This window comes from Sorex araneus, chromosome 6 (genome assembly GCF_027595985.1).
Source record: "Sorex araneus isolate mSorAra2 chromosome 6, mSorAra2.pri, whole genome shotgun sequence".
NCBI classification, from domain to species: Eukaryota; Metazoa; Chordata; class Mammalia; order Eulipotyphla; family Soricidae; genus Sorex; species Sorex araneus.
In genome coordinates this window covers 95,035,872-95,058,379 of record NC_073307.1, presented here as the reverse complement: position 1 = coordinate 95,058,379, position 22,508 = coordinate 95,035,872, and the positions used below count along the sequence as shown (strand labels likewise).

Genomic DNA, 22,508 nt, shown 5'->3' with positions numbered 1-22,508 from the left:
GTGATCCCTGAGGGGCTGGAGCCATAGCACAGCGGGGAGGGCGTTTGCCTTGCACGCGGCTGACCCGGGTTCGATTCCCAGCATCCCATAGGGTCCCCTTAGCACCGCCAGGAGTCATTCCTGAGTGCAGAGCCAGGAATAAGCCCTGAGCATTGCTGGGTGTGACCCAAAAAGAAAAAAAAAAAAGTGACCCTGAGCATAGAGCCAGGAGTGTAAGGCCTAAGCGTGGTTCAAAAACAAACTAAAAGCTGTGTTCAAGGGGCCTGAGAGATCAAGATCCAAACGACTTTTGAGAGCAGTTTCATAGAATTCCCCAAAATGTTTTTTTTCCTGGAGTTCCTGGCATACATAAATTCTGACAAGGAAAACCTCGAGCTGTTGCTAATCTTTTCATAATCCCATCATGGCATCTTCTGTGGCTTCCCCTTTTCTAGAAGATCCATCCCTCTCTGGGTGGGGCCTTGAATTTCTGCAGCTGGGCTGGGCTGGGTTGGGAGGTGCCAGCTCATTTCTCCATCTCCAAAGAGCTCAGGATTTGCAGCTCTCAGGGCTGAGGTCCTATGCCTCTGGGCTACTTGGGGGGAGGGGGAGGAAGAAATGATAAGTTTTATTATTGCAGACACTTTCACTTGTTATTTTCTCTGAGTCTTTCCAGGATTTGACAAGCTTGGTTTTTGATTTTTGTGTGTGTGTGTGTGTGTGTGTGTGTGTGTGTCCACGCCCTGCGCTAAATAGTTATTTGGATTGAGCACAAAAAAAAACAGGCGGAATCCCTACCATGGCCTCCAAACCCTTCCTATCTGGATCCTTCCTGTCGCTCTTCCGGCCACTTTCTACCTCAGGGCCTTTGCATAAGCAAGGCCAGCTCCCACGCACACACAGAGCAGACACACACGGACACAAAGACACACAGACACACACGAGCAAGCTCTTCTTCCTTAACGGTCTCGACTACTGTCTGTCTCGGACCGCATAGACAGACAGACACACAGACACCGGGAGCAAGCTCTTCTTCCTTAACAGTCTAGACCACTGTCTGCCTCGGGCCACACACACACACACACACACACACACACGCTCAAGGGGCCACGGAATCCTGGTCCTTCCGCTGTCCTGAGCTTGAGGCCCTCCAAAGAAATTTCTAGAACACGGCGGGCGGCGGGGGGGGGGGGGGATACCCTAAAACTCCGCAGGGCGGCACCGCCCACCGCCCGACTGAGGCACAAAGGCGGGCTCGTCCCGGGACAGTGTTGTGGCGCCCGAGGCCTGCCCGGGGAGCGTCGGCGCGGGGGGGGTGGGGGGGGAGGGCGGGCCGGGGCCCGGGCCGCGGCGGGGGGGGGGGGGCTAGGTGCCAACTGTGCCGGGCGCCAACGTCCCGCTCCGAAAACGCGCCCGGGGGCGGCCCCACGCGTGGCGGCCGCGCGCGCGTCCCGCCGAGCCGCGAAGGAAGGGCCCGCGCGGCCCATCATGGCGGCCGGCGGCGGCGCCGCGCGAGGCCCACCGCGGGGAGGAAATGGCGCCGGGCGCGCGGCCCGCCTCGCCGGCGGGGCCGCCACAGAGGCGCCGCGAGACGCGCCCGGCTGGGGGTCCCCGCGGCCGGCGGGGCGTCGGGGCCCGGCCCCGCGGCAGGGCCGACACGCGCGGGCCCGGGGTCCGGGTATTGTCTCCGCAGAGCCGCGGCGCACGCACGCAGGCCCGCGGCTCCCCTTATTCTCGACCCCGACTGCGCTACGCACGCGGCGCAGCCTCGCCGGCGAGGGCCGCCTAACGACGCCAGGAATGTTACGTCGCCGGCGCCGCGAGTCCCCACCCCACGTTCGCGTTCAGGCGGCGCGGGAACGTAGCTACGCCCGCTCCGTAGCGTGTGGCTCTCCGCGGCGCCGCGGAGGGCTCCGGGGCTCCGCCGTTGGCGTAGGCCGCGCCTGAGAATCGCCGCCGCGCGGCAGCCGGCCGGCGGGGGCCCCTTCCGCGGCGCTGTTTACGTAGCGGCCCCGCCGTGCGTCGCGCGAAGCTTGGGGCTGCCTCAGCGCCGGCCGCCATTTTGTGCAGTCGCGGGGAAGGAAGGAGACGCCTCAGCCGCGGCGCTCGCCGGCTCTGCTCGGAGCCCGACCTGCCCGCCCTCGCCGCGCCTCCCCTCCCCCCCCCTCTTCTTCTCGGCACCCCCCGATTCTCTGTGTGTTGCTCCCGTCTCCGACGAGAGAGGCGGCGACGGTGGCGTCTGCGACGGGAGACAGCGCGTCGGAGCGAGAGAGCGCCGCGCCTGCCGCCGCCCCGACAGCGGAGGCGCCGCCGCCCTCGGTCGCCAGCAGGCCGGAGCCGCAGGCGCTCCCGAGCGCGGCCCTGCGAGCCCCGCTCCCCGACCTCTACCCCTTCGGGACCATGCGCGGCGGCGGCTTCGGGGACCGGGACCGGGACCGGGACCGCGGAGGGTGAGCGGGAGGCGAGGCCGCGCGGGGCGGCCGGGCCGGGCCGGGGAAGAGGGAGGGAGGCGGCGTTGAGGGGCGGGCGCCCCGAGGGTCCCCGGCGACCGGGCGGCCGGTGGGGGGTGGGCTTGGCGGCGCCTCGAGGCCCGGGGCCCGGGACTTGGGGGTCTCTGGGGGGGCCGGGCGGCCCCAAGTTTGGTGCGAGGCCTCGCGGCTCCCCCCGCCCCTCCCCAGCCCCGGCGGCCTCGGCGGCCTCGGCCCGCGGCGTGGGGGGCGCCCGGCCGTGCGAGGCCGCGGGCCCGTTTGCAAAAAAAAAAAAAAAAAAAACGTTTTCCAAGTCCCCGCCCCTCCCCCTCCGCGAGCCGCTGGTTTCTCGGCCCTCTCGGAGGCAACAACGCTTTGGAAAGCAGCAGCAACAACAACAACGGGAGTTGTGTGTGTTGCTTCGCTGCTGTGCGGGGCTCTCCTACCTCCCAGCTTGCGTTGATCCTTCCCCCCTCATCCGGCCTCTCTGTGTTTGTGTGTGTGTGTGTGTGTCATCGCATCGAAGCATGGGCTCTTTTTTTGCCTTTTTTTTTCCCTTTGCGAGAAAGTTCTGCCGTGGGGGTTCTGGCAGCCGGGGGTCCGGAGCTGGAGGCCCCCCCCAGATCAGAGGCTGGAAATGAGCTTCGTCGTCGCTTCCCGTGGGAAAGTTGCTTCAGAGCCGGCGCGTGCCTTTTGTGTCTTTTCTTACTTTTTTTCTCCTGTAATTAAAATCGCGTTTCTGGAGGGAGGGTGAGGCGACGCCAGGTCTTCGTGGCTTCTGAGGCCCCGGGAGCCGGTGGGGGTCGTAAATAAGAGATGAAATCGCCTTGACTTCGCATTGTTCTCAGAAAGTGTTTTTCTCGGTTTGAGGGGGGGAGGGTGGTGTGTGTGCGTGCGTGTGTGTGTGTGTTTTGTTCAGCTTTCCCCGGTTCAAAACCAGCTTTTTTGTCTCTGTTGTGATTGGAATCCGCGGGCAGCAGTGCCCCAGTTACCACTTAATCTGCAAGATCCTAAACATTGGTTCTGTTCAGACCTTGTTAGGCAAGAAAATGGTTGATTCTGGTGTTGACTTGGAGGCCCGGGGCAAGCAGAATGGTTGTTCGTATGTCAGTGTGCTTAAATTTAGAAGTTAACTTGAGCACATCCTCTTAGGGAAAAGGAACAAAGATTATCTAATAAAGCCGGCAGTGACCCTGAGCCCTTACCCACACCTCCTTGGGCCTGTATTCAGAAATTCACTGAATAGTGGGTATTGCGCTTGCTTTGCACGCAGCAGGCCCGGGCTCGAGCCCTTGCACCACCTTCGAGCCCCTGAATGCAAAGGCCTGCGTACTGCCAGGAGTGGCTTGCCCGCCCATCCTAAATAAATAAAAATTCAAAAATGTAAAGCTTATACTAGCCTTCTACGCTGCAGAATCCTGAAAATGGCGCCAGTGAAGTGGGGGTGTGTGTGAATTCAACACAGACACGGAAAAGGAAAAAAGGCACCAACCTGGTGACTTTTAATATTGAATAAAATAGTTTGTGGTAGAATCACAAATGTGAGGAGACAGACAGGGCAAAAGAAAAAGTTGGAGATTCCCTGTGCCTTGGTTACAGGGAGCGTCGCCAGCTGGAAGTAGGGGCATGTGTGAGGTGCTTAGGCGCTGTTACAGGTGCTTCAATAAAAATTGCTTGAAAGGGGGGAAAATAGATTATCCATAGTTGTCTTATCAGATGTCCCCTCCCCCTCTTTTTTTTTTTAATCAGATGACTTAAATTTTTATTTATTTGCTTCTTGGGCTACACCCAGAGGTGCTCAGGATTTAATCCTGATTCTGTTCTTAGGGCTCAGGTATTACTCCGATTTTGGGGGCCACATCTAGTGGTTCTCAAGGGGACCAGATGTGATGTCCAGATGAGATTAGAACCCAGGCCTGCTGTATGCAAAGGCCAATGCCCTACCTGCTGTACTGTCTGTCTTGCCCCTGTAATTCCAGTCCTAACTGAAAGTTAGAAAGCGCAAATAGGTGGGTGTTTTGTTTTTTTTTTTAAATGAGGAAATGGAGGTTCATATATGGACTGGGTGCAGTCCAACAACTGATGCACATTATATGTTTAAGCTAACATGGCTTTTCACATTGATACATAAATCTTCACAGTTGCAGAGCCAATTTTAAATGTGTTCAAGGATAGCAGAAATGTGCCTTAGAATTCTACAAAAGAAGATCTTAAGTATTGAAATCTGCATTAATTATAAATGTGAAGGGCAGTATTTTGAAACAGTCTCACTTCACATGACATAGTCAGGAAGGTATGCTCTGGATAAATGGTTCCTGCAGCAGAGAGGGTTAGTTGTGTTTGTTTAACCAAGAAAGGGCTACTTGGAACATACCTTAGAAGGAACTGTTTTAGGGCCACCCCTAGGTGCTCAGGAGTCACTGCTAGTCTGCTTGCTGGGGCTCATCCTGCTGGCTAATACTTGAGGAAGCGCAGTGCCGGGGTTGAACCTGGTCTCCCTGGCCCCAGGAGCTTGATAAATCTTCCTGGATCTTTGTGGTTTGGTTTTATTATGAGCTACACTCTGCAGTGCTGGGGGCAGGGAGGATCATATGGGATGCCTGGGATCTAACCCAGGTCTGCTGAGTGCCCGGCAGGCGCCCTACTGTCCTAGTTCTTAGAGGGGAGAAAATTCTCAGTTGCTTCATTTTTATTTAGTTATTTATTTATTTTGCTTTTTGGGTCACACCTGACAATGTACAGGGGTTACTCCTGTCTCTGCACTCAGGAATTACTCCTGGCGGTGTTTGGGGGACCCTATGGGATGCTGGGATTCGAACCCAGGTTGACCGTGTGCAAGGCAAACGCCCTACCCGCTGTGCTATCGTTCCAGCCCCCCCCCACCCAGTTGCTTCATTTATAAGTGAGAGGGACTGGACTGACAGTTACACACCTTGGTGTGTGTACCGTTTGTAACAGTTCACTGTTTCGATTCCTAACTCCCTTACTGGTTCAGCAGGTTACAGTGGGATCAGCCAAGTTCTGCCCGTTGACTGCAGGCACCAAATACTCCCCATAAAAAAGATGTCCGGCCATTAGTCTTTATGTTTGTATTTGGAGAAATGTTTGGCTGGATTTTTTTTTAAGTTTTAAGGACATTTTGAATCCTAGGAGATTGAGGCCCTTTAAAATTGTTAGGACAGCTCCTGCCTGTCGATTATAAAGTAGAAACCATCTGCAAGATGTTTTGAGTGGGTTAGACTGAGAAGAGAAATTCCGTTGCAGTGTTTTTAAGGAATCTGAAAAGGGGCTTTTGTACATCAAACAGTAATTGCACATTACTGGTTGAAATCAAGAACTGAAGACCGTTGTAGTAATATTCTTCAAGGAAGAGAACAGTTTAGCTAGCGGCCATATTTGTATTTCAGTTGAACTCGACTGCTGTGAAGGTTAGGTGAAGATGATCTTAGTGCTGATAAAACAAGCACAGAAAGATTGATTTGAACTAACCTTGATTTACTAAACCCAAGTTCGATGATTGTTATTGACTACTTCTTGAGGGAAATTGATAGTACTATTAACCTGGCAACAAAGAGACCCTATAGACGTGGAGAGGGGGCTGGTCGGTAGCAGGGCAGGAAGGAAGAGGAAGGAAAAGTTGAGTCTTTGTTCTGCCTTTGATTTTCTAGAGTAGAGGCTTGTTTTGTCCACGTCAGTATATCAGACATCTCCTAAAACAGGATCTGGTATAAAATTGATACCAGGAACTCGGGCTCTGTTGATAACTTGTTCTGAGTAGGTCCTGTTTTTATCTTATGCATGTTGTTACTGTATCTTCATAGTAACAGCCAAAATAACTGGTGACGGTTTTCAACTTTTCTGAAATTATTTTAGGGAAGTTAAATAATTTGCTTAGTTACTCTGTAAGCAGCAGAATCAAATTTCAGACATTTTTTAAGTTTCAGAACCTTGTAAAAATCAACCGAGATTTTAATTCTTCATCTTTTTTTTTTTTTTTTTTAAACTTTTTGGGTCACAGCTGGCGATGCACAGGGGTTAGTTACTCCTGGCTCTGCGCTCAGGAGTTACTCCTGGCGATGCTCGGGACCATATGGGATGCTGGGAATCGAACCTGGGTCGGCCGCATGCAAGGCAAACGCCCTACCCGCTGTGCTATCGCTCCAGCCCCTAATTTTTTCATCTTTGAATACTAAAATACAAAAGAACTGGTAAATTTGCTAGCATTTTTGCCTTTTTGCATACTTTTGACGCCAAAGAAGTAATCTTTAAAATACAGTTAAGGGCCTAGGAGATGTCTCTGAGCTGCTGCATGAGTCTTGCGTGCTGGAGGCCCTGGTTTGACCCATCCACATAGCCCAGTTCCTGCCCGCCATCCCTTAGAAGTGCCTGGAGTGGCTCTAAGCAGACAAGTGGGAGGCCCTGAGTTTGATCTCCTGCAGTAAATAAAATGCACAAACAAGAAACTAATAAGAGTCTCTTTCTCTAGATTTGGAGCGAGGGGTGGTGGAGGCCTTCCCTTGAAGAAATTTGGTAATCCCGGGGAGCGGTTACGTAAAAAGAAGTGGGATTTGAGTGAGCTCCCCAAATTTGAGAAGAACTTTTATGTGGAACATCCAGAAGTGGCCAGGCTGACACCGGTAAGTTTTGGGAGGTTATTTTCTTTAACTCTCATGCGCAATTGTGAAAGGGACATACAGCCAGAATTTGGGGGGGGGTGCTGTTCTTGGGACTCTTGGAGATTCTGACTGCTGTGGTGTTTTCCTTAGATTCATTCGCACTGTCCATACTCAGGAATCAGATAAAATATGTATGTACTTAAGTCTATTTCTTGGTTCCCATTTGTTGGTTATGCTGCCCAAGCAGTTTGTCATACATGACTTTAACTGTACTGTGAGGTGTCTGGCATCGTTCTTTTCTTAAGCAAATCGCGTAACTGTGGAATACTGGCTTTGTGCGCTCCTGCTTCTTAATGCCACAGCCTGTCTTCATGTTCTTCCATAGTATGAAGTTGATGAACTGCGCCGGAAAAAAGAGATAACTGTGCGCGGGGGAGATGTCTGTCCCAAGCCTGTTTTTGCCTTCCATCACGCCAACTTCCCACGTAAGTTGTCTAATAAATAGCCCGGAATCTTAACTGTTCTGCTCATTAGTAAAAGTGGGTCACTAAAGATTTTGATAACGGCTCAAGAGTTCATTGAAAAGTACACAGAAACATTTCAAAAAAACAATCGCTAATGTTGGGGGGGGGTACATCTGGCTGTACTCAGGGATCTCTTGTACTCAGGGATCTCTCCATATTGGATGGGGTGTGGGATGGAACCCCTGTAGGCTGTGTACAAGGAACACACCTTACCTACTGTATTATCTCTCTGGCCTTGGAGATTTTGGGTTTGTTTTGTTTGGGGGGGTTTGGGTTGCACCCAGCAGTGCTCTGGGGTTCCTCCTGGCTCTGGAATTACTCTTGGCCGGGCTCAGGGGACTATGTGGGATGCTTGAGCCAGCTCCCTGGGCCTAGGCACTCCTTTCTTCTCACGTGCTCAAGGGAAAAAGTCAACACTGCTGTGCTCTCCCTGGCATCTTCGGCATTTCTGATGTGCAGTAAGCAATTGTCAGTTGTGTGCCTGTGCTCTGCAGGGACATTAGTGGGGTTTCATGGGGGAGGGGGTCACACCCGGCGATGCTCAGGAATTACTCCTGGCGGTGCTCAGGGGACCATATGGGATGCTGGAATTCGAACCTGGGTTGGCCACATGCAAGGCAAACGCCCTACCGGCTGTGCTATCGATCCAGCCCCCTGGCCAACTATTTTCTACAGGCATCAGCAGGTCCGAGACTTCAGGAAGTAAAAGTCTTAGGTTTTTCTCTTGAGAGCTGTACAGCTCAGTGAGCTATAGGTTGGGTTGGTTTTTGAACTCTCTTACCTGTGTCTCTAATTTGGTTTAAACACAGTCGTGTGTATTGTCTTTCGCAGAGTATGTCATGGATGTGCTGATGGATCAGCACTTTACAGAACCAACTCCCATTCAGTGCCAGGGATTTCCCTTGGCTCTGAGTGGCCGGGATATGGTGGGCATTGCGCAGACTGGCTCCGGGAAAACATTGGCGGTATGTACCAACAGGGGAAGGGTCGTAACATTGTGCTAACCTGGTTGCCATTTGACACCCAAATTATCCCATATACTCCTTCCTCTCCTCGCACCCTCACACATCCAAGCTGTGCTCAGGGATCAACCTGGGTTTGTGGTATGGAAGTCAAACACCCTACCTATACCTACTGTACTTTCTCCAGCCCCCAGTCCCATATTCTAGACAAGCGCCCCTCTGCCCCTCTTGTTGAAGTGATTGGGGTAACATAGAAGTTTAGTAGTGCTTGCTCAGGGGTATACTCCGCCTGTACTCAAGGGACCAGATGTACCAGGGATCGAGCTTGGATCAGGTGCGAGCAAGTCCCCTGCCCTGTTTCTCCTGCACTAATTACAGTTCTTTGGGGAGGGAGTGAGGGATTGTTTGGGACTGTTTCAGGCTATGTGCTTAGGGGTCATTCCCCAGGATGCTCAGGGCCCCACAGTGCCAGGGATCGATCAAGGCACAAGCAAATGCCTTTGCCTGTAGTGTGCTATTGGCCCTATTCTCGGCTTATCAAATTGTAATTCAGAGTGTAGGTAATACTGTTTGCCCTTTCTGAAACGTGAGCATTTTCTCTTAAACTTAGTGTTGCACAGATATGAACAGTGGTGAATTTTCTGTTTATCGATAATCATTAAAAACTTAAAATAATGGCAGTCTTTTTTTTTTTTTTTAATCTCCAGTATTTGCTTCCTGCAATTGTTCATATTAACCATCAGCCATACTTGGAAAGAGGAGATGGCCCCATTGTAAGTGTATTTCAATTTGTTTTAATTTGGTGGTGTTTGTGAAGTGGGCACAGATACATGGATTTCATTCTCAACCCTACTCTCATGTATGGATGTGGGAGTTATATTCATGTTACTAATCTTGAATTTTGGGCCTACATCTGACAGTGCTCAGAGTTCGTTATTGGACTGGTGGGCCAGGAGACCATTTGGGGTACCCGGGATTAAACCTGGGTCTACTGTTGAAGGCATGCGTCCTACCTGCTGTACGGGTGCTCTGGCCCCATTTTCCTAATGTTAGAGTGCAGTTAATTGCCTACAGGCCAAGTTGAATTCAGACCAATCTTACTATTACACTGTAAACTGAATTGAATTAAGGTACTTCCCCACCACCACTCCCCCAACAACCTTTTATTGATTTAGCAATTCAGTGGTAAATCTGTCATGGTTCAGTCTTATTTTCTCTCATTGGTTGGTACCCACCAGTGTCTGGGGGCTCGGAGCAGGCCTGTGAGTGGGCCCAGTGCTTAGGTGCTCTTGGGTGGCAGGTGCTGCTCTTAATTAGTGCCGGGGGGCAGGGAGAGACGGTAGGTAGAGCTAAGATGATGAAGTTTCTGCCCATGTGTTCCTAAGTCAGCCAGCTTTGGGGGTTTGCCTTATGGTAAAGCAATGTTTTTTTCCGATGCAGGGAGGCATGGGGTTCTGGTTTGGTTGGGTTTTGAACACCTGACAGGGCTTACTCTTGACTCTGTTCTCAGGGATCATTCCCACTATGCTCAGGGGCCATATGGGGTACCAGAGATTAGGGAACAAACCCGGCTTCAGCCACTTGGAAAGAAAGTACCCTCCCTCCCTGCTCTACTGTCCACTCCAAACCCAAGCACAGTATTCTGGATTAATGCTTTTTGCTTTATGCTATTTCCTGTAAGATTGGAATCTTGGTCTTCACTTTGAATTTGCATTCTGTTTTGTTTTGAGGAGGGCTACACCAGGAAGCACTCAGGGTTTATTCCTAGCTCTAAATCAGAAATTACTCCTGATAGTACTGGGGGTGGGCAGGGCATGGAATTCTAAGGATCAAACCTGGGCCAGCCAGCCACGTGCAAGGCAAATGCCCTCATTGCTGTAATATAAACTGGCCTCATATTCTTATTGTTTGTGTGTCAGACACGCCCAGTGGTGCTTGGGTTACTCCTGGTGTTGCTCAGAACGTAGGGATGCCAGGGATCAAACCCAGGTCAGCTGGGTGCAAGGCAGATGCCCTCCCTGCTATACTATCATTCTGGCCCCTCATCTATTGAGCTTCCCCCCCCCCCCCCCGCCTTCTTTAATCTTGTTTTTGGTGCATTATTTCTCCCACAAAAAGAAATATTTGCATTACTGAATTCCAAAGTGCTTTAATTTTGTTTTTGCTCTACTGCCAGATTGTCTATAGTCTGTCACTGTTTCTTTTTTTGTCTCGGTGTTTTGGGCCATACCTGCTGGCCACTGCTCAAGGAACCCACTGCACTATCTATCCAGGGTCTATCACCCATCGTTGTTTGGTCTCTTGAGCTTTAAACTCAAACTGGGGGTATATTTATAAAGCTTGTTTTTCATTTTATGAAGAATCTGTTAAAACTAAGTAAAACAACCTGTAAACCTACATAGTCAATGCATATAGAGTGATCTTGTATAAACAATGTTGTTTCAGTGCCTCGTCTTGGCTCCGACCAGAGAGCTTGCCCAGCAGGTCCAGCAGGTGGCTGACGACTATGGCAAATGTTCTCGACTGAAGAGCACATGCATTTATGGAGGCGCTCCGAAGGGCCCCCAGATTCGAGACTTGGAAAGAGGTACATTTTAACACTGACATGCAGAGTTGTCTTTACCACTTCATAAATGAAAGAAAAGAGGAAAATGAATTCCCAAGAAACTTCCGTATTTGTAGCCTTGGGATTAAGAACGTCTGTGTTGAGTTTGATCGTGGGGGTGGGACTAGAATGCTGGTGGCTGTGGGGAAGCTTTGCTCAGATTGCGCCTAGAGCTGTAAAGCAGTGATGGGGGGGTGGTAGCGGTGTTTGATAGGGCTGGGATGCGTTTGGGCATTGGCGCACACATGCTTTGCGTGCTGGAGACCTCGGGGCTGTGACCAGCACTGCTGGCAGCGGCTGGGAAAGTTTTACAGGTAAGATCTCAGGTGTGATCCCCCCGGTGCTCTCTGGGAGAGGGCCGGTTGAGTACCAGGTTGTGTTGCGGGCTCCTGGGGAGGAGCTTGAGGATTCTCCGCTGACTGCATTTTTGGTTTTGTCTTATAGGCGTGGAAATTTGCATCGCTACTCCTGGACGCCTGATAGATTTCCTGGAATCCGGAAAGACAAATCTTCGTCGGTGTACTTACCTTGTACTCGATGAGGCTGACAGAATGCTTGATATGGGCTTTGAACCTCAGATCCGTAAAATTGTTGACCAAATCAGGGTGTGTATAGCTGCTATTGTCTTTATATCCTTTTCCTATTACAGTTCCTCAGATTAAATGAGAAAATCTTTCTTCTCCTGGTAGCCTGATAGGCAAACCTTGATGTGGAGTGCTACCTGGCCAAAAGAAGTACGGCAGCTTGCGGAGGATTTCCTTCGTGATTATACGCAGATCAACGTGGGCAATCTGGAGTTGAGTGCCAACCACAACATCCTTCAGATTGTGGATGTCTGCATGGAAAGTGAAAAAGACCACAAGTATGTCACTAGTTTGATTTCTTCTCCACCCCCCCCCCCCCCCCCCCGTCACACTTGGGGTTACTCAGGGCTCACTCCTGGCTCTGTACTCAGCTCACTCTGGGCGGTGCGAGGGAAAGAATCCAGGTTGGTGGCATGAAAGACGGCGCCCTACTCACTGTTACCGCTCTAGCCCCACTAGTTTGACTGCTGATAGACCTTGCCTAGTAAAAAAGTGGGAAACCCTTTCTTTCTTTCTTTCTTTCTTTCTTTCTTTCTTTCTTTCTTTCTTTCTTTCTTTCTTTCTTTCTTTCTTTCTTTCTTTCTTTCTTTCTTTCTTTCTTTCTTTCTTTCTTTTTGGGTCGCACCCAGCGTTGCTCAGGGTCACTCCTGGCTCTGCACTCAGGAATTACCCCTGGCTGTGCTCAGGGGACCATATGGGATGCTGGGAATTGAACCCAGGTTGGCTGTGTGCAAGGCAAACGTCCTACCCACTGTGCTATCACTACAGCCCCTGGAAACCCCCTTTTTAATGCACTGAAAGTTACTTCCCATGCTTTGTACTAGACTAGTATAATTAAAGGCAAGGATTATTGGGGCTGGAGAGATAGCACAGCGGGTAGGGCGTTTGCCTTGCACGCGGCCGACCCGGGTTCAAATCCCAGCATCCCATATGGTCCCCTGAGCACGACCAGGGGTAATTCCTGAGTGCAGAGCCAGGAGTAACCCCTGAGCATCGCCGGGTGTGACCCAAAAAGCAAAAAAAAAAAAAATAAATAAAAAAATAAAGGCAAGGATTATGTATCTTTATTCAAATCCTGGTTTTGGTCTTGACCAGCAGTTTAAAAAACAGTAGTGGGGAAGGGGATATTTCCCGGAGGGTGATGGAGCAGGGGGAGTGGCCAGGTCGGTCTGCGTGACAGCTTTGGCGGTGGCTTGTTACCAGGTTGATCCAGCTCATGGAGGAGATAATGGCTGAGAAGGAAAACAAGACAATAATATTCGTAGAGACAAAAAGACGCTGTGATGACCTCACACGCAGGATGCGCAGAGATGGGTAAGTGCGGCTCATCTTCACGATTCTGTGTTGTGGCACTCTTTAAGTTTTCCTTGTTTAGTTTTCCTCGTTCTGTCAAGAGTTAAATTACCGGTTCATTTTTCTTCTGACAGCTGGCCTGCTATGTGTATCCATGGAGATAAGAGTCAACCAGAAAGAGATTGGGTGCTTAATGGTGAGTTCAAACCTAGGTACAGTCCGGGCTCTATTTCACAGGTGGGCAAACCCAGGAGCGGGATTTTTTGGGCTGTAGGTTCTGTCCCAACCGTTCAGTTCTGAGATAGCTTGAAAGTGGCTGTGTACAACATGCGAAGAAATGATGTGGTTATGTTCCTACGGGGGCGGGGGGTGGCAGTTTTTCTTTGTTTAAAAAAAAAAAATCCCACAGACCAATGTTTGCCAATATCCTGGCCTTTGGGGACCTTTTACATAGGCGAAATTTCACAAGAATTCAACTGAAAATGTTCATCTAATTGTGGCTTGCTGACACCCCATAACCCATCTTCAGTGCCAAGAGCTAATTGCGGCCATCGCCAGGTGTGGCCCCAAATCAATAAATAACAGTCTCCCAGCATCCCTATTTACAAGGGTTTTAGGAGCTCTGTTCTCGGGGTGTACCTTTGTCTGTCACTCACTTTGGTGGTAGACTATTTTTTGTTTTTGGGTCACACCCAGTGTTTCACAGGGGTTACTCCTGGCAGTGCTTGGGAGACCCTATGGGATACTGGGAATCAAACCTGGGTCAGGCCGCGTGCAAGGCAAATGCCCTACCTGCTGTGCTATTGCTCCAGCACCGTCTTTTTTACTTTTATTTATTTATTTACCTTCTGGGGTCACACCCGGTGATGTTCAGAGGTTCCTCCTGGCTCATGCACTCAGGAACTACTACTGGCAATGCTCGAGGAACCATATGGGATGCTAGGAATCGAACCCGGGTAGGCCACGTGCAAGGCAAACACCCTACCCGCTGTGATATCTTTGGCAGTAGACTTTAAGGAAGGAGTTCTAGTTTTTTGTTTTTTGTTTTCTTTTTTAAGAAATTGTTGTGATTCGTGAGGCTGCTGAGCTAGCAAAGGGGTTGCAGGCGTTGCCAGCTGTAGCCCCTAAGCAGCACCCCAAAAGAAGTCAGCCACATTTTATTGGTGCTTTGATTAATTGCTGGTCCTTTTAAATTTAAAAGAGGTATTTCCTGACCTCATTGTTTGAAATTTAAATGTGGTAATACTGAAAGGGCCAGAGCTGTGAATGTCTTTGATCACTGTCTAAGCCCTGTCACTACTGCCTCTGAGTAGTGCTGTCTCTTCTCTTGCAGAGTTCCGCTCTGGAAAGGCCCCCATCCTCATTGCCACAGACGTGGCCTCCCGTGGGCTAGGTTTGTATAGATAGGTGTCTCTCTCAATGGTACACGGAGTTTTTGGTTGAAAGATTTGTTTGTCGTTTCAACTTAGAGTTGTCAATGCAAGTTACACGTCTTTATATAGAGTAAAAGACAAGAATACAAAGTGTGATTTCCTCCCCACAATTTTTTTAACCTCGATGTTTTTGTTGTTGTTGTTGTTTTGTTTTTTTTTGGTTTTTGTTTTTTGTTTTTGTTTTTTTGGTTTTTGTTTTTGTTTTTCTTTTATTTTCAAAGTCTCTTCCTGCTCCTAACAAACAGGCTTTGGTCTGCAGCAAGGCCTAGGCATGACTATCCAACAGAGAGAGGGAGAAGAGGCATTCAGTTGAACAGCTCAACTTCTTCCTGCTTTTATTTATTTAATTTTTTTGGCTGAACAGAATGAGCCTGATTGAACCTAGCACCTTAGAAGCTGGTTTTCTCAGCTACTCTTTTCCCTAGCACGGTCTCTGGATGTCCAAGTCCACGAGTGCGGACATCACGTAACAAGTAGAGATACAGCATCCCATCCCATCGCAATTTAAATCTGCGCTGTCCAATTTTATTTACAGCGATAAAACCAAGGATTCTCAGTCCTTCCTCCCACTCATGCTCATTATTTGCTGTCTTCCACTCAAGGCCTTAGAATAGGCATCTGGTGCTCGAGATTCCACCCGTTGGGATTGGGGCTGAGCAGAGCGCAGAGAGCGCAGGACTGAAATTTTTTCTCAAGCTGAGGGGTTTTGGTATCAAAGCTTTTAAGTCATTGGTGTTAAGTGTCTTACCCAGTAAGATGGAACAGACCATATTCCCTTGTATTTTACGTAAAGTGGACAAATGTTCAAGTTGGCCTAGAGAAGTGCAGTCTTTTTTGTCCCGTGCCCTCGTCATTCCCTCCTTCTGAGGTGGTGACCTGCAGCCATGACTGACTTGTCTCTGCCCTCTGAGGTCATGTCTGGATCTGTGCGGCTAGAACTTGGGCCTGTTGGGAGAAGAGGCTGAGGCCTGAAAGCAGTTGCCAGAAAAGCTTTCAGTGACGGTGGTTTTTAAACAGGCTTGCTATGTGCTGGTCGCTTCTTTGTGCATCTTGCCTAGACAATTACAAATATTCACTCCATGTCCCTGGCATTTCTCAACCCAATCAATTGGCTACTGTTAGAATGATTGAGACTCTTCCTCCGACTCCCCACGCATCCAAGTTGGGGGAGAGGGAAGGTTACCCGCGTCTGTTTCTTGTTACTCAACATCAGAGCTTATTTTGGGCCCCTTTGTTTGCTGCCTTGTAAAAATCAAACGGAGGGGGAAAACCCACCAAAATGGCAGAATGCTGACCAAGGTCCTACAAGATCCTGGAAAGTGAAGGCTCTACCTCACAGACAGGGGTGCGATTTTCAGCTGAGTCACCAGGCCTTTTTTCACTTCCCGTCGAGCGATGGCCTCTTAAATGTTCCCTTCAGGTAAGTTCTGTGATTCCCATAATTTTGTAGTCCTCAGGAAGCCAGTATTCCCTTACCACTGGTTCTTTTTTGTTTTTGCTTAAGCTATACACTGTTAAACGAAAAGTATTGAATTTCCTTTGTTTTGTTTTTTAACAGAAGCTTTGCTCTCAGCTGCAGATCCCTGAGTACATGGCCGAGGCAAATCTACACTGGCCAGAAGCAGCTCGAGATGAGCCTCTGGGCTCCTCTCAGTCCCTCCCTCTTAGCCATGGAGAGAGTCAGGCCATGTCCCGGGCTTGTCAGACAGAAAGGCCTTCCCCTAGGCAGCTGGCCAGAGCAGGCGCTGCCCATTGCTCCCCTGCTCCAGCATCTAAAGGCAGCAAGATATGACTGGCAGTGCACAAGTAACGGCAGGCCCGGCCTGACCGGACGCAGCCAGCTGTCTGTGCCGCCGCAGGACACTGTCTAGTGTGAAGAACTGGCGCCATGCCTGCTCCCCTCCCCGAGACGCGCGCACGCAGCAGCACCCAACTCTTGCCTCCTGTCCCGGTGCTTTCTGCGCGGAAGCGGCTCCCTCTGGGCCGTGAGTGTGGCCCAGCCTCCCTGCTCTCCGCTCACACTCGGCAGCCTTGATGCGGAGCTTGACCACGCTCGGAAGATGTGTCGTGGTCGCCCTGCCCCTTCTCTCCCCTCCCGACCCATTCATCCTGGCCCCCTAAATTTTGGTTTCCCTTTGTCGCATCAGTGACCCTGGCCGGAGACTCACGCTGCCCCCTGTGATAACTGCCTTCTCGTCTTTCTGGTGTGATTTCAGGACTTTAGGGGTCAGTAGAGACTGAGGAGCCTTTATCGTAATAAGAAACAGACATGAAGCCCCTTTCTTCGCAGGCCCTTTACAACACCTGAATTTTTTTTTAGTCATCCCCTTACTCCCCTGAAATTAATCCAGTCTGGGCAATAGATGCGGTCTGACCCTTTGGATGTAACTTCCATTTTTTAACTATTTTTTTCTATAATCACCCCAATTATCCTTGGGGGAGGCGTTGGAGGACCTGAAATTTTTACCCGAACCCAGGTTCTCCGGCGCTTGGCAACCAAATGGGGCTACAGAGAAGCATCTAAGCCAGTTCACAGAGCGAGCGTGTGTGGGGACTTCTCACTGCCACGGACCCTTGATGCATGCTCCCCGCGCTCCAGTGGTCCCGTGTCAGAAGGCGGAGTTTTCGAAAGGAGGCCGCCAAAAATAAAAGGCAAAGAGACGGGATCGGCTGCAGCGGCTTCCCAAAGGAGGAGGGAGTGTGCATCGGTCTGGTAACAAACAGAGAATGTTTTTCATTATTTCTATCACAAAAATCTGTGTTTTATCTAGGATATTTCTGAATATTCTTTGTAAAATGCAGATTTTTTTTTCCACAAAACATTAGGATTCTTTGTTATAGTCTTAAAGTTGTTTGTTTAATTAGGTTAAGATATACATTTAGCTGAAAGCATTACACTAACATTTACATATTGGAAGCATTAGAAGGTTATTCAACCCCATTCCCAGCGGTGGGCAGAATGTTAAACTTGTGTCTCAAGGTTTCATGGTTTTTTTCCCCACACTCTGGCTGTTTAATGTCACAAGGTCATGTAGAGAATCTTTGATTAATGAAGCAAGTGCTGAGTCGAAATAACCTTGAGTTGAGCAAAAAAACCTATTTGGCAGAGCTGGGCTTGGTAGTACAGTGAAATTTTAGTGTAATGTGCTATTGTGTTCTTAAACAGGAGAGATAAATTTGGGTATTTCTTGGAAGGAAAACGGGTGTGTACTTTGGCTCTGATAAGTTTTTTAAATGTAAGAGCACAAGATTTTTTAATTGATATGCTTTTACTGTATCCTTAAACATAGTAATGAAATATATGCAGTTTCTTTTTTTTTCTTTTTTGTTTTCTTTTCATTTTGCTCTGTGACTGGTTGAAAGGTAAGTTTGTTACATTACTGGTGGCTTTTGCTGGGCTTCTCCCAACAGAGTAAAAGTGGTGAGCCTTTGGGGTTGTGGCCGTCCATTCTCTTCCATGTTCCGGTTCTGTGAAGGATGGAACTAGAACTCGTCCAGCACCTGTGTGGATTCCCTGCACAGGAGAAGCAGGAGTGTGGGTGGGGTGTGTCCTAGGGCTTCTCCCCCGGGCCCAGTGAGCTGCTTGAGCTCGTCCCGGAACTGGACTCGGGGACGCTCTTCTACTCTGTTGGGATGAGTCTGTGTTTGTCCCTGTTGAGAATGGTCACTAACTTAACCTTCTCTCCTCTTACTGTCATCTGCATTCGTGCTTCCCACCTGTTGTTGGCATGTCCTTTACCTTCTCTCTCCCTGCCACCTCAACCTACTCACTGACTCTGAAGATGTGGAAGATGTCAAGTTTGTCATCAACTATGACTATCCAAACAGCTCCGAGGACTATGTCCATCGGATTGGCCGAACAGCCCGGAGCACCAACAAGGGCACCGCCTACACCTTCTTCACCCCAGGGAATCTCAAACAGGCCCGGGAGCTCATCAAAGTGCTGGAAGAGGCCAACCAGGCCATCAATCCTAAGCTGATGCAGCTGGTGGACCACAGGGGCGGCGGCGGCGGAGGGGGTAAGGCTGCGGCCTGGGGTTTCTCCAGGAACTGCCGAAGGGCTCTTTCGTGTTTCCTATGTCTCGTGTTGGGTCCCGGGAGGCCGTGATGACAAAGGAGAGTACTCAGTGGTTCTCCTTCAGTAAGGGCGCTTGCCGTGATAGTCCTGCCTTTGCAGAACTTGACTTTCATAGATAATTTTATAAAGTGAACTTGATTTCGAAGTACAGGATGTATGTTGTGGTTTCAGTGCCTTCGACAGCCTTGAGGTAGTGTGGAGCTGTCAGTGTTACCCATGGAGAGGCCAGTCATTTTGGTTTCATGTGGCAGGGACAGGTAAAGATAGGTCTGAAAATTGGACAGTTGTGGAACTTGTGGAGAGAATGTGGATGTTTTTATACCTCGTAGAGGTTTTGGTGATTTTATTGTATATGTTGGTTTGGGGGCCATACCTGGCTATGCTCAGTCCTGGGTCTGCCTTCAGATCACTTCTGGTGAGTCTCAGGGGACCCTTTCCTGCTGGGGACCAAACCCAGGTAGCCCCTATGCAAGATAAGCACCTTATCCTCTGGCCTATCTCTCTGGCCCAGAATTTAATATTCTGAGATCACTTTGCATTCTGAAAGATCCCAATCTTCCTCATGCCCTCACTTAACAGAATCATACATGTTTTTGTTTTGGGCCAGGATCTGTTCAGGAATCACCTCTGGTGGAGCTGGGCGGGGGCGTCCACATGGGGTGCTGGGGATGGAATCCACTTGCAAGGCAAATGCCCTACCCACTGGACTCTTGCTCTGGTCCCTGGAATCATGGTATTTTTAGAGAAGTGCTTAAACCTTTCCTGGTGCAGCCGCAGTGGACCACAGAAAGCCGCCAGCCCAGGAGAGGGGACTTCTCTGAGCAGTGAGAAGTCTCATTACGGGAAACCGCAGGAGTTACTCTTGGGTGCTTGGTTGATTTGGGACCACCCCGGCTGACTGTAGTCCGGAGACCCATATACGGGCCAGCGCATACCAGTCCGGCACCTTCCCCTGTGCTGTTGCAGCTTCGTGGGAGTTTCTTAGGATTGCACTGATTTCCTGTCCTCCGTGGCGATTCGGTTAGATCTGAATTTGGCCTGAAACGTTTCTTGCCTTCTCCCACAGGAGGTCGTTCTCGATACCGGACCACTTCCTCGGCCAATAATCCCAATCTGATGTACCAGGATGAGTGTGACCGGAGACTTCGAGGCGTTAAAGATGGTGGCCGGAGAGACTCTACAAGCTATCGGGATCGTGGGGAAACCGATAGAGCTGGTTATGCTAACGGCAGTGGCTATGGAAGTCCAAATTCTGCCTTTGGAGCACAAGCAGGCCAATACACCTATGGGCAAGGCACCTACGGGGCAGCCGCTTACGGTACCAGTGGTTACACGGCCCAGGAGTACGGTGCTAGCACCTACGGGGCCAGCAGCACCACCTCAACGGGGAGAAGCTCGCAGAGCTCTAGCCAGCAGTTCAGTGGGCTGGGCCGCTCCGGGCAGCAGCCCCAGCCGCTGATGTCCCAGCAGTTTGCACAGCCTCCGGGAGCTACCAGTATGCTAGGCTACATGGGGCAGACGGCCTACCAGTACCCGCCTCCCCCGCCGCCCCCGCCGCCCTCCCGCAAGTGAGGCGTGCAGACTTGCGGAGAGGGTGCTCTCCCCTCCTCCCCCCTCCTTCCTTTTTCTTTTGTCTTCCCCCTAACCGTTGTGATTTGTCTTTCATGCAGATTAGTTAGATTTCACTGCCAGATTTCTTCTGCCCGCCAAAATGATCCAGTCTGTCATAACAGATTTTGTAAAAAAATATATATATATATAGCTGACTGGAAGGGTTCCCCTCCCCAGCTTCTTGCATGTTGAGGATATTTGAGCTATTTTTCATCTAAAAAGGAAAAGTAAGGTATTAGGCCCTTTTGTGGGAGCCTGTTTTTTTGTTGTTGTTCTGAGTTGGGGGCAGGGAGAGGGGAGAACTCGGCAGGGGGAGAGGCAGCTGTGCTTTCACGTGCGCTCCTCACGGCTTGGGGAACCCAGAGGGACTTGCGTATTGTGGTTCCACTTTGCTTTCTGATGTTTCTCGGGCTGAAACGGAGTCCTTCAGGCCTGACGTTTTTAAGACAGTGCATTGCATTGTCATTTTGGCTGATTGCTTGCTCAGTGCATTTCAGGGTTTTTGTTTTGTTTGTTTTTAAATTCTTGGTTGATCTTTTTATCCCCCTTACCACCCACACCCCCATCCCCAGTTGCTGAAAAATAACTTTTAGTGGCAAGTTAGAAACTGAATTGCTGAGTCTGGATTTTTAACTATCTTTCAGAACTCCCCAGTGTTGAGTGCAATGGTTGCATGTAGCCTCTCAGCATCTGGCTGGACACCGTCTCCATCCCCATAGAAGCAGGGCCCGTCTGCAGCGTCCCTTTCCACCCAGGTGGCTGCAGTGAGCAGAATGAACGTGAATGCTCGTGGCAGCTTACTGTATGAACCAGTTAGTATGCATTCACCTCCAGTGTATAGACTACCCTGAATTATAAACGATAGATTAATGGACGGGTTTTCTTTCTGAAGCTCAGTCCATGTAACGCTAGAATAAAAGTAATTCCTTGCCAGCTACTCAGCTTCTTTGGCTAAGTTATCTGCAACCAAGTCTTAAGGGTTTCTTAAAGAACGCTCCTGTATTCACGCTGTCTCTGCAGTGCTTTGTAACAGCTTTGGGTGCAAGTTGCCCTCCGCATCCTTTTGCACTCAGCTCTTTACAGGTAGGTAGTGCCCAAGGGAAGTTACGCAGGACTGACGCCCACGTCCCTTGGCTTTCCTTTCCCTCCGTGTGAAGGTAGGTGAGTTTGTCCCGTTCCTAGCAGTGCTATTTGCTTGGACCTCTGGCAGGTGGGCGCGGGTAGGATATCTGCTCGTATGCTCGCTCACCTGCTCCGGGCCCGTGTGGGGCTCCTGTCGCGGCCCACCGGCACTGCGGCCCCACAGGCAGGGCTGAGAGCACTGGCTGGGTGTCAGCCTGGGTGGCCAAACACTTGTTCTTGTTTTTCCCCTGGAGCCTTGCTGGGGAGAGCAAAGGCGTTGTCTGGGGGCTCTGAGGGTGTGGCTGGCTGTGCAGCGGACAGGTAGGTCGGCAGCGGAAGCTGTTCCCCGTGCATGTCAGAGCTGGAATATCTGCCCTCTACCCTCCCTCTTTCTTGACTTTTCTCTTCCCTTCTCCTCCCCCTCTCCCCCCAGAAGTTGAGGCTGAGGGAGGATGGTAGGCCCCGGAGAGCATGCGACACTGCTCTCTTGTCCTCAGACCAAAGTGTCCAAAAATCCCCTTCCCTTTTTTTTTTTTTTTTTTTTTTTCTTTTCTGATCTAAGCATTGACTAGTTGGTTGAAAAATTTTCCCGTACCAAAACTTGGGTTGGTTGTTTTTTGGGATTTGTTTCTAGTTCTTAGAACCCGCAGAGGTGCCGTGTGAGGAGCGCCTGCTCCCGGGTGTTGGGCAGGCAGGTTGGCATTGGGCCGCTCCTGGCTTCCCTTCTACCATACTTAAGTCAAAAAAAAAAAAAGGCCAATTCCAAGTCTCAGTGCTACTCTGGCCAAGCCCAGCTGAAATCTGGCGGCTTTTCCTGTATAGCTCTAGAGTAACTTTCTACCTCCACACGCGTCACTCAGAACCCAGGTTCCGCCCCGGCTGCAGAGCCCGACCAGAGTCCTCATTGATGCTCATTAGCGCGGCCTCGGCTGGACCCCCCTAGGGAAATCTCAGTATTATGCTCCGGAGCTGCCTCTCCCCACCCCTAGCAGTTGTGTAGACTTCTCATCGGAAAGGTTGGTGGCTTTTGCTTGGGATCAGAGCTCTCTAGTCGTGTCCTCGCTGGCCCCTGAACACATTCCTGTCGCGTTCAGACTTGAAAGATTGTGGCTGTGTGTTGTTCAGGCACACGATGCTAAGAGCTGTGTTACTCTCCTTAGTCTGTAAATTGTCCTTTTGATACCATCTTGTTTTCTTTTGTAGGTATAAATAAAAACACTGTTGACAATATGG

At 50.2% G+C, this 22,508-nt stretch overlaps 1 protein-coding gene across 1 annotated transcript; it reads left to right on the top strand.

The window, feature by feature from the left end:
* Positions 1-2,044: 2,044 nt before the first annotated feature.
* On the top strand, positions 2,045-22,505 carry DDX17 (DEAD-box helicase 17). The gene is made up of 13 exons (XM_055141139.1): positions 2,045-2,429; positions 6,934-7,084; positions 7,449-7,548; positions 8,419-8,552; positions 9,257-9,322; positions 10,995-11,136; positions 11,599-11,759; positions 11,844-12,016; positions 12,942-13,052; positions 13,166-13,227; positions 14,365-14,424; positions 18,247-18,483; positions 19,609-22,505. The coding sequence occupies exons 1-13, from the start codon at positions 2,380-2,382 to the stop codon at positions 20,112-20,114; spliced, it is 1,953 nt and encodes a 650-aa protein (XP_054997114.1). The 5' UTR covers positions 2,045-2,379; the 3' UTR covers positions 20,115-22,505.
* The last annotated feature ends 3 nt before the right edge of the window (positions 22,506-22,508 follow it).